We start from the raw sequence: 11,046 nt of genomic DNA on the forward strand, positions 1-11,046 counted from the left end.
CCACCATGCCAGCGAAAGGGCCAGCACTACGCACCGTTCGGATTCATGAAAAAAAAGCTGTCTCGGCTTGCTTGGTGTTATAAGTTATAGCCTAATTCGAACCCGGGACAAAACAACCCAAAGATAGGCCTACATCATTGATAATTTATTTAAACACATTTACAACGTTAACAAAATAGTGCTTAACAAAGAAGTTAACAACAATCAATGTCCCGTTCTCCAACCTAAACTCTGCGCAATATATATTTTTTAACGAGAAGGAGCTCTCCGAGCAAGTGAACATATAGTAATAGTAATAATATCCTACAATTTAAAAAATCACAAACTTTTACAAACACGTCCTTAAAATTGAAGCACTTAAACGAAAACAAGCTGGCTTCTAACATTCTTAAAACAAAAAACAGCGAAAAAAACAAACAAAACAAATGACTGCAATTTACTCTGTCATATTAGTGCATTGCCACCGTCGCGCTCACAAGTTATTCGCCAAAAAGACCAGATAGTCTACGTTGGAGGGTGCCAAGGCTGATCTCTTTTTGTTTACAATGTTGCCAGCGGAGGAAAAGACGCGCTCCGAGCGCACTGAAGAACCGGGGATAGAGAGGTATTTTTTTGCCATCTGGGCAATGTGAGGGTATCTGCCGCCCGACGTTTTCCACCACATGAGTGGATTTTCTTGAGGGGGTATGGGGGATTCCTGCTCATACATGGACATCTCTTTTTGGAGCAGCAGACTGATGTCCTGCTCCTGGTTTGGGCGGGTGTCGCACACACCACCGAAGAGACTCTCCATGGCCGTCAACGCAGATTTGGGTTGCTGCTCGCGTGGTCTTTCGGGAGCCTCATCCCTCCCTCCTCCCACATTTGCCTTCATCTCCTCCAAAACTGCCAGATGCACCTGCCGTTTCTGGTCCTCTTCCAAATGACGGAGTTGGTGGAAACGAGGATCCAGATAACTGGCCTTGTTCAAAAGCCTACGTGCGACCCTTTCCTCGCCATATCGCTTCTTGAGATCCGTCGCTATTTTTGCCTTCATCTCAAGCAGCGCTGGCGGTTCTTCTTCGCTTGGCGTTCGCTTGAGCTGTGCAAGCAGAACATGAATGATTGGCAAGACAGCCGACGCTGTTGGATAGGCATCCGTAGACAGCGCTTCCGTCGCCACTTTGAATGGTTTCAGGATCTCTTGCACCTGCAATGAACAAGTAAATAAAACATAGGCCATTGGCGTCACAATATATATATATATATATATATATATATATATGGTAGGCTAAATAGACCTAGGCCTATAAAAGTAGCCTAAATAAAATATAGGTGATTATAATTATTATAAAATTATAGGCCTATTATAATATTATATGTTATTATATTGATTATAATCCATACATGTTTGGACACACTGTATGCTTATTACAACAACTTTGCATTCACGATAGGCAGTAGGCCTACTATTTAAGAAGCTCACCTTCTCCATTATGGACCATTCGCTCATCGACAGCTCCATTCGAGACAGCTTCTTTTCAAAGATGACGGCAGACACGGCCGCTTGCTGCGCTGATGCTCTGCAAACCATATCGTACGTGCTGTTCCAGCGCGTTGGGCAGTCATTAATGAGCTTCTGAGCCTTCAACCCAAGGAGCTCTTGTTTTTGCTGGAGGAGGTAGCTGTCTGCTGAGGATTTGCTGAAATGTGCAGCCGCCACTTTCAGCCTAGCGATGGGGATTTCAATGCCTCTGACCGCCAGCCCTTTCCGTACAGCCAGGTTGATTGTGTGTGCCACACATGGTATATTAACCATTTCCAGATGTTTTTCAACCATGTTTATGTAATTGGTGGCATTGTCAGTGGTGACACAAATTACAGACTCCTTCAGACCATAAACACACAGGATCTCTTCAAGACATTGGCCCACATTCTCTGCAGTGTGGCTGACCTTCAGCTCTTTGGTTTGGAGCACGCTGTTTAAGATCTCCCAGTCTTCGTTGATCCAGTGGGCCGTGGCTGTGACATATGATGCCGTCGATAATGAGGTCCACCCGTCCGTGGTAAGAGCCACGTCCTTCCCCTGCAGTGACAGCTTGAGTTGGTCTACAGTTCTCTTGTACAGGTCCGCGATCCGCGATGTCACAGTCCCACGGCTAGGGACGTGGTATCTGGGCTCCATCTCTCGGCAGAACTCTTTAAATGCCACGTCCTCCACCACACTTATTGGCCTCATGCCTTTACAGACGAATTTCACCAACTTTTCAGTGATGGCCTCCTGTCTCGGTGCGGCCAACGAGCCTGTGGCAGCGGGCTTCAGAAAATAATCGATCCGGGGCTGTTTGGCAGTTGGTCCGCTCTCAAGCTCACCCGGGTGCGCCGTTGACAGATGTGCCCGCATGTTGCTGGTTGTCGAGTGGTAGGCCAATTCGACTTTGCACAGCTTGCAAATCACCTTATGCCTTGGCTCAACAATTTTTCCCCGCTGAGCCCAAAAGCCAAAAAACCTCCACACGGCACTTGTAAGGTTGCGGGGGGTTATGATCTCCCTCCCCGACTCTGATGCAGCCGCGACGTGTTCTGTATTTTCAGCCATTTTTCATCTGATAACGGTTTTTCACATATAATCATGACGTAGCTGTTTTTGTTTTTTGCGTTGCTGTGATTTGTTTACATTTCCCGGGTATGTGTGCGTACAGTACGTACAGTATCAGATCACGTGCCATCTCGTTGAGAGTGCTGGTGGGCGGCGGCTTCATTCACAAAGCAGTTAGGCGCTTGTACCGCGGGAGTGTTTTTTCACATTCGAATATTATGAGGGACATCGGGAACAGACAGAGGCTCATTCACAAAGCAGATAGAGGCGCTTGTACCGCGGGAGTGTTTTTTCACATTCGAATATTAATTTTCACGTTCGACATTCTCGTTTTTGGATACATTTCGAACGAATATTCGAACTTCGAATATTCGTTGACAGCCCTACTCCTTTGAGACATTGACTTTACTCTGATTTACAAATTTGTACAAAATATATTAATATCATTCAGTTAGATTACATTTCTTTGTTTCTTTATCAAACAGATCTGTGGTCTCCATTTACGTTGAGTTCCACATGTTTTAAAATTATTAAATAACATTAACATAGCCTACTTTTAGCATTAAAGAATTCATGACGTAAAACTATAACAAAAGTGATTGTATTTTGTTTCGTATATCCCTATCTGTTGTATCAGCTGTGTGTGTATTCCTTTATTCGTATCAATTTGTTTGTGTTTTCTTTCCAAAAGAACGTCTGACTCCCAGTCATAAAGAGTAAATTCATCAAAACGGGACGCTAAGGTGACAATAACGGTATCTAAGCAAATTAAAAAAGAGCGGACCTGGTAAGAACCCGCTATGGTAAAAAAAAACAAAAAAAAAAACGATCCTATAGTGCCACCAAGATCCCCCGCAGATATAGTCTTGAGAGAAGAAGGCATATACTCGGTCTTTCCATTTACTTATGATGTGTAGGCCTACGAATGGACAGATGGCTGTTGGCCAATAGGTGGTTCTTTTGATTCTTGCAAACTACAAGAATTAAAAGAAACAATAACGTCTGGACCAGATCCGAATTGGGATTTTAATTACACACAGAATTGTTTAGATGCATGGATTCGCACGGCAAAACGACACCCAATACCGAAACCAGTTAAACAAGAAGTAACTCCAGAAATCGCGTCTAACATTTTCAAAATAACGATGCAAATCAACCCAGATTGGACAGAAGTGTATAGAACAACTCTGTTGAACAAAACAGCAACTAGTAATGCAGAACATGTTGATAAATAAATGACTGAAATAGAGTTAACAGCCGCAGAAGTAGACGCTATTAAAACAGCCCAAAACAACATAAAAGACAAAACCGCCCTCGCTACACTTTGTATATGGAGCCAACGTCAATTCGTTAAAGAACCCTCCAGATGTTTTTACTGAAAAAAAAGATAGGTCATCGGGAGAAATATTGCAGAAAGAAACACAGAGACGAGGCCAAACCGTCGGCCCCACCCATGGAACCAGTCAGCGCCCCCCACACCATGAAGAACCCGCTACAACGCCCAGGTGAGTATAATCATTACTAGGACCCCTTGGAGAAGGAAACAAGGATCCAGGCAACGCTTCTTCAACTGTCTTCCACCCCCACCGAAAATCCAAAATGCTCCGTGCAGGTAGGACAAAACCATTTTGAATTTCTTGTTGATTCTGGTGCTACAGTATCAGCTATTAACAAAACTGGTATTTTACAAGAAAGTAACTAAACATTGAAAACGGTTGGTATTGCTGGCATTTCGATGAGTGAAACAATATCAAAGCCGGTTCCCACTATTATATCACATGTCCCATTGGAACAGAAGTTTTTAATCTCTCCCACCTCTCCTGTTACAGTTCACCCCAGAGTTTATCGCAGGTACCATCTAAACTATGGGCCATGCATAAAAATCATGCAGGATTTGTAACCTCTTCACAGGTACCTGGTGGCCACCTTTCGATTCCTCCTGGATCACATCGTCCGTCAGCCAACCAGAGTGGCTCATAGTGTAAGTATCACATGTAATAAGATTGGTATTTCCACATAAATAACATGTGATTGCATTTATAGTCCATTTATATACTCCTGATGCCATGTCCATGAAAATTTGTTTACATGTCATTTAATGTTTTTTTGCCATTTTGTCTTTCCAGTTGAAGGAGAAGATAGCAGCTTCTCAGCCCTCAGCTACCGTGTCCAGAGCACCGAGGTCCTCGGATGGGTCCTCAGATGAAGGTCACATGTCGGAGCCGATGGACATGCTGACACAGCCAGAACCCGAGGGAGACACAGGTGGCCCTTCGACCTCCACCGACCGTTCCACCAAGGGGAAGGAGAAGGGGAAGGGCAAGGCTACCCAGCCTACAGGTTTTATGGATTTGGTGGCCCAGCTGCAGGAACAACAGGATGCCAACAAATCCCTCCAGAGGCAGGTCCGGTCTGTTCTGCAACAACCAGTGAACATTCCAACTAGCTCCATGTTTGGCTCGTTCATGGCTTCTATGGTGGAGACACGTGTCCGGTCTCATTTACAGCCACAATTCTATCAGGAGTGTTTTGCACTCCTGATGAACTATGTTGACCAGCCAGCCCAGGTGACCACCCCTGTTCCACAGCCCATCATGCAGCCCATGCCACAGACATCTTTCCACCTCTTACAGAATCCGTTGAACCACGAGCCCAGATTTGTAGCCCAGCAGGAGAGACGTCGGGCTGACTACACTGGCATGGCGCCTCCCAGGAGTACTAGTGTAGATTCTATGTGGGGGGGACCAGGGCCTTCTGGACCTGAGGCCAGTCTGGTACGACCTGAGACCACTGCACCGAGATCCTCCAGCACTCCCACTCAGCTGGATGCGCTGAACATTTCCGGACTGTCCTCCCTGTCCTTTATGGCCCAGTTGGCATCTGAGAGGTCGAACTTGGAGACCCCCAGTGACCCCCCGGAGCATGAGTATCAGGACTAGTGTTATTGTAATGTGATAATTTATGTTGTTTATATGTTAGTGTGATTGGGTTAGTGTTATATTGTTGAAATTATTTGATATGTTTTTATTATGTTCTAATAAATCCCCCACTGTTCTAATAAATTGTTTTAAAACAATTATTTCCCCTTTTATGGGAATGAATAATTGTAATATTCTGTAATATTTGTTATAATATATTGTAAAATTTCCCTTACAGTTGTTCATTTCTGATATACAATTTTAATAAAAAGTCTATAAAAATGAAAACCAATTATGAATGAACCATTCTAATTTAAAGGGTTACTTCACCTATTTATAACCAGCGATCTATCATTATCAAATCACACGGATCACACGTCCTATCATTATGAAATCGCTATTGTAATATAAATAAATATCAGTCTAAACCAGTCTCCCCTTGGCCTTCTCGTCATTTGACGTGTCCCCTTGGCCTTCTCCAGCTGGGGAGAAGGCCGAGGGGAGACTGTTTTAGACTGATATTTATTTATATATATATTTATATTACAATAGCGATTTCATAATGATAGGACGCCGGTTCTAAATGGGTGATGTGTCCCTTTAACTATAAAAGTGTTCATTCCTTCAAAATAAATATATTTATAAATAAGAAATTAAAAATTCTGAAACATATTCATGGAAGCAAAACATATTCTTTTCTAAATTTGCATTGTTTTAAAAAAAATTATGGGTCAATATTAATTAATTCCTGACATTACATAAATATTAATCTAAGAATATGACTATGAACTTTAAAAAATAATTTAATTCTTAGTACCAGGAGTAATATTGATTTCTTTTTTATTAACCAATTCATGGTACATATATTCACTTCAACACAAATTTGACACAAAGCACCAAATGACAAAAAAATTCACTCAAACTAATCAGGTCACAGTTCATATACAAACACAATGTCCTTCACTTACACAATGTTCACACAATGTTCTGCATTTTAACACAATGTCATGGATCACTTCATATCATGTCCATCTGCCATGGTACACCACCCCTGGGTGACCAATAGTAAGCCTTCAAATAATCCCTCTGGATCTTCGCTTCCTCAGACTCCCTCCCCCTTTTTGGGCCACGGATTGGCAAGAGTTGCCTCACGTCATCCCTCCAGGCTCCATCAACCATCTGTTGATCGTCACGTTCCTGGTCAGCATACTGGGGACCTTCAATGGGATGTCTGATCCGGATCAGGTTATGTAAACACACACAGGTCAGGACTATGGATTCCACCGTACTAGGAACCTGCTGGAGGGTTGTTAACAAGCACTGGAATCTATGTGACAAGATTCCAAAACCGTTCTCCACAATTCTACGAGCCCTGGAAAGCCTGTAATTAAAGATGCGTTCTGGATCAGCAAGGTGTCGCTTGGAGTAAGGCTTCATCATCCAAGTCCTGAGAGCAAACGCATCGTCCCCAACTAGGAAGTATGGCATGTCTGCAACATCACCTGGAAGTGGATCAGGTTGTGGAAATCCTATGGTTTCGTCATCGATACAGACCCTCAGTTCTGAGTGGTTGAACACATTGGCATCTCCTGCAGAACCCATGGCACCGACATCTACCCATAAGAACTTGTACTGTGCATCTACCAGGGCCATCAAAATTATGGAGTGGAACTGTTTGTAATTATAATAGTTTGACCCTGCATGCTTCGGACACTTTATGGCGATATGCTTCCCATCTAGGGCTCCAAGGGTGTGGTGGAAATTCCATCTTCTGGAGAACTCTTCAGCTATTGGTCTCCATTCAGCTGGTGTCGCAGGGCATGCAATCACTTCATCCTTGTAGGCTAGAACTATGGCCTCACATACTTCCGGCACAAACCCACTTATTGTGCACACGGGCACTCTGAACGAGTACATGAGGGAGTGGTAGGAGTCCCCACTTGCTAGATACCTCAGGGTCAGGGCTAATTTAAGGCCTGGGTCGAGAGCTCTCCTGTAGAAAGTGTCCTGCCTCCAGATGCTGTCTCTCACACGGTTCAGGATCTCAACAAACATATATTTTTATGTTTTTCACAAAACTTGTAGGCTAAGTACCTTGCAGGCCAAACTCCTCAGCGATCTCTTTCCAAGCCTGTTGGTTTTGTTTTTATCTCTGTATATGTCGATCCTCTTGTTCCAAAGTACCGGTCTCCTATCCGCTTATCCGGGGTCGGGTCGCGGGGGGAGCAGCTCATGCAGGGGGCCCCAGACTTCCCTTTCCCGGGCCACATTGACCAACTCTGACGGGGGGATCCCGAGGCGTTCCCAGGCCAGTGTTGAGATATAATCTCTCCAACTAGTCCTGGGTCTTCCCCGAGGTCTCCTCCCCACTGGACGTGCCTGAAACACCTCCCAAGGAAGGCGCCCAGTGGGCATCCTTACCAGATGCCCGAACCACCTCAGCTGACTCCTTTCCAAGTAAAGGAGCAGCGGCTCTAATCCGAGTTCCTCACGGATGGCTGAGCTTCTCACCCTATCCCTAAGGGAGACGCCAGCCACCCTTCTGAGAAAACTCATCTCGGCCGCTTGTACCCGTGATCTCGTCCTTTTGGTCATCACCCAGCCCTCATGACCATAGGTGAGGATAAGAACGAAGATCGACCGGTAGATCGAGAGCTTTGCCTTGCGGCTCAGCTCTCTTTTCGTTACAACGGTGCGGTAAAGCGAACGCAATACCGCCTCCGCTGCTCCGATTCTCCGGCCAATCTCACGCTCCATAGTAACCTCACTCGCGAACAAGACCCCGAGGTACTTGAACTCCTTCACTTGGGCTAAGGACTCATTTCCTACCCGGAGTAAGCAATCTATCGGTTTCCTGCTAAGAAACTGTATATACTGTGTTATATAAAACTGATAACATATCAATCATATTCAATCATCATGTAAATCTGACATACAGCATACAATCAGAACACTACTTCATTTATATCAATGTCAGTTGCGCTGAACAGCGCTCATTAATGGGTAGACACTGCACTCGTGTGGCGACAAGCGGTACTTCATGTATAATGCAACAATGACTATATTTACCATTCCGCCCACTTACAATATAAACTGCAATTCCCACTGGATTAGATGCTTCACGAACCACCTCCAGAACGGATGCTTGTTTACATTGTGTCTCTTTTAGGGATATTGTTCCGAATACCCCTATGTATTTGTGACATTTGTTCTGTCAGGCAGACTGTATTGTGCCCTTACCTCTAGGTGGGGTCATTTTCCCATTTGGTAAACATTGACGCGTACTCGCATAATGCTCATTCCACCGGCTATCGGTATTACGGATTAACGAGACGGTCGTCATGTTGCCACCTAACCGATTACGACCGTCCAGCAAAATTAGTTTAACAAGTCCCATTATGCTTGACCCCCACATTGCTGCTCGCAGCTATATTTTTTATTTACTTTTGTGAGTTTGGTTTTATGAACATTTTGAAAGATGCCTAAACACCCGGAGAAAGGAGGGGGAGGGAGGGAGGGAATCATGTAAATAGTTATTTTTGTTTATATTCACATTGTTATTGTAATTTTACTTATTTTTGTTTATTTGTACATAGTTATTCATAGTATTTTTAATATTTCAGTTTTGGTGTTTATACCATTGCAGTCTTCACTTTTTAAGTAAAAATAATAGCCAAAACACTTAGTTTGAGCTTTTTTCTGTCAAAATTGCAGGCGGAATAGCTAAAAATTTGATTTTTGTGTGATTATACCTGTCTCATTACATATCAGATCATCTGGTATGCTATCTAAATGGTTCACAAGAAAGCCCAGAGGGTAACCTTTCATTTGAGACCATGATTATGCTTCTACATGTTTGGGATCACTTTTGTTTACAGTATGCATTTTGGAGTCTCCAAAAGGACCCTGACCAGAACGAATGGACATATCATTACATAAAAGGAGCTGGAGACTTCATCTTTTATGCTTTGTTGATCTGCTTTTACACACAGCATCACAAGACCTAGGGCTCAGTAGTGTTTGCAAGGGATATGGGGTTATCCAGGCTACTACAATCAGCTTGGTTTTGGAGTTGTGTGTAACCGGCCAGGAGGAAAAACAATATTGTAGTCTTCCCAGCACTGTGAGAGTACATGATACAGTTATTCTGATAATGTCAGTCATTAGTTTTGAGTAAAAATGACTCCAAATCCATAACAAATGGTTTTGTCGACAATTACAAATCAAAACTTGCGTTATCAGTTGACATTTTAACAAACCTCATCCAATTCCCCTGCATCTACCTCACTACTATTATCATCTGGCTGGTTGATGTTCTGGCAAGAGTTACCATGACAGTTCCCACAAGCAGAAATACATTTGACTCCTTGCTTTTTACAGCAGCATCTGAGAGTGCCACAGTCACCTGCACAGATGCAGCTGACTTACTTCAGAAGGTGGTCCGATGCAAAAGGATCTGTTGTAGGGACTGGTGCATAACCTTGTTTTCCTTGTTTCCATCCATACTCAAGGATATCCAGTGATGGACTTTGTAGCAGTAGCCAATCTCTGGTCTAAAGATATGCCCGCAGAGAGTGCTGTGCTGCAGCTCCTGTAGTTGGAGGCAGTTTCTCAGGCTTGATGCTCCCAGCTGTGGCCCGCCTGCTGAAGATATCAAATCTTAAGTCTTCCAAATCTTCAGATGGATTTCCGCGGAATATGATCTTGAACAGTTCACAGCCAGCTTTGATGATGTCACTTTTCTTGGCTCTGATGTCACTGAACACACCCATCGCCCGCTCTGATTTGTCAGTCTTGCAGAGCTTGCTGAGCAAAGTTGGTTTGCCAAACTCAGAAGTTGCTGATACGGTATCACAGCAAAAGAAGCTATGTAGGAATATAACGGTACCTCTCCGAGAGTGCCTCTCGAATCTTTCCGACATCATAAGATGTATCTTTAGCTGTCATGAGGAAGACCGGGTGGTTGGCCCTATGATGGACCAGCATAACCAGGATGTCTGTGTCCTCAGCCCTCACCTCAACAGGGGACTCTATTGCCTCATTTAGTGCTGCAGACACGATGGAGGTGTTAGCAATCATCAGAGCATAGTTGTACACTGATCCTACCTCTGTGGAAGGTCTCAGCAAGGAGCAGAATGAGCTGGGCCTTGTTGTTATTGTAGTCTGGACGAATCTGAATCTCACAGCATTAGGGGTGTGAATCTTTGGCTTCAGACGATTCGATTCGATTAACGATTCAGTAGTTGGCGATTCGATTCAAGAACAATTTTTTTTTTTTGGAACGATTCGATTCGATTCGATTCTGTAAACCACGATTCGATTCAGTAACTTTGAACCAAAGTTCTATATCCGTGAAATACACATGCAATAATGTGACACCCTGTCATGGGTAGATGTGTTGGAGCGTCTTGAACTAGGTGGAAAATCACTCAGGAGCCGACGAGAAGTTTGGAAAAAGATGGGATCTTTTATTTTCCCAATTTAAGGCCCATAAGGTGTAACAGAGTTAAAAATGTAGTGTATTATTATATATGATTCTCGCCAAAATAA

General features: G+C 43.7%; 1 protein-coding gene across 1 annotated transcript; it reads right to left on the reverse strand.

Annotated features, from left to right (window-relative positions):
- Window positions 1-472: 472 nt before the first annotated feature.
- On the reverse strand, window positions 473-2,383 carry LOC130373069 (E3 SUMO-protein ligase ZBED1-like). The gene is made up of 2 exons (XM_056579301.1): window positions 1,466-2,383; window positions 473-1,189 (listed from the first exon to the last, which is right to left on the reverse strand). Exons 1-2 carry the CDS (start codon window positions 2,381-2,383, stop codon window positions 473-475), a joined length of 1,635 nt encoding a protein of 544 aa, XP_056435276.1.
- Window positions 2,384-11,046: the final 8,663 nt, after the last annotated feature.

Source organism: Gadus chalcogrammus, chromosome 20, assembly GCF_026213295.1.
Source record: "Gadus chalcogrammus isolate NIFS_2021 chromosome 20, NIFS_Gcha_1.0, whole genome shotgun sequence".
Classification (NCBI taxonomy): Eukaryota; Metazoa; Chordata; class Actinopteri; order Gadiformes; family Gadidae; genus Gadus; species Gadus chalcogrammus.

Excerpts from the sequence above, each read along its gene's own strand:
- LOC130373069 (XM_056579301.1), bottom strand. The coding sequence starts at position 2,383 with ATGCGGGCACATCTGTCAACGGCGCACCCGGGTGAGCTTGAGAGCGGA. Across the intron at positions 1,190-1,465 it reads AATGGTCCATAATGGAGAAG|GTGCAAGAGATCCTGAAACC; the intron begins GTGAGCTTCTTA and ends TGTTCATTGCAG.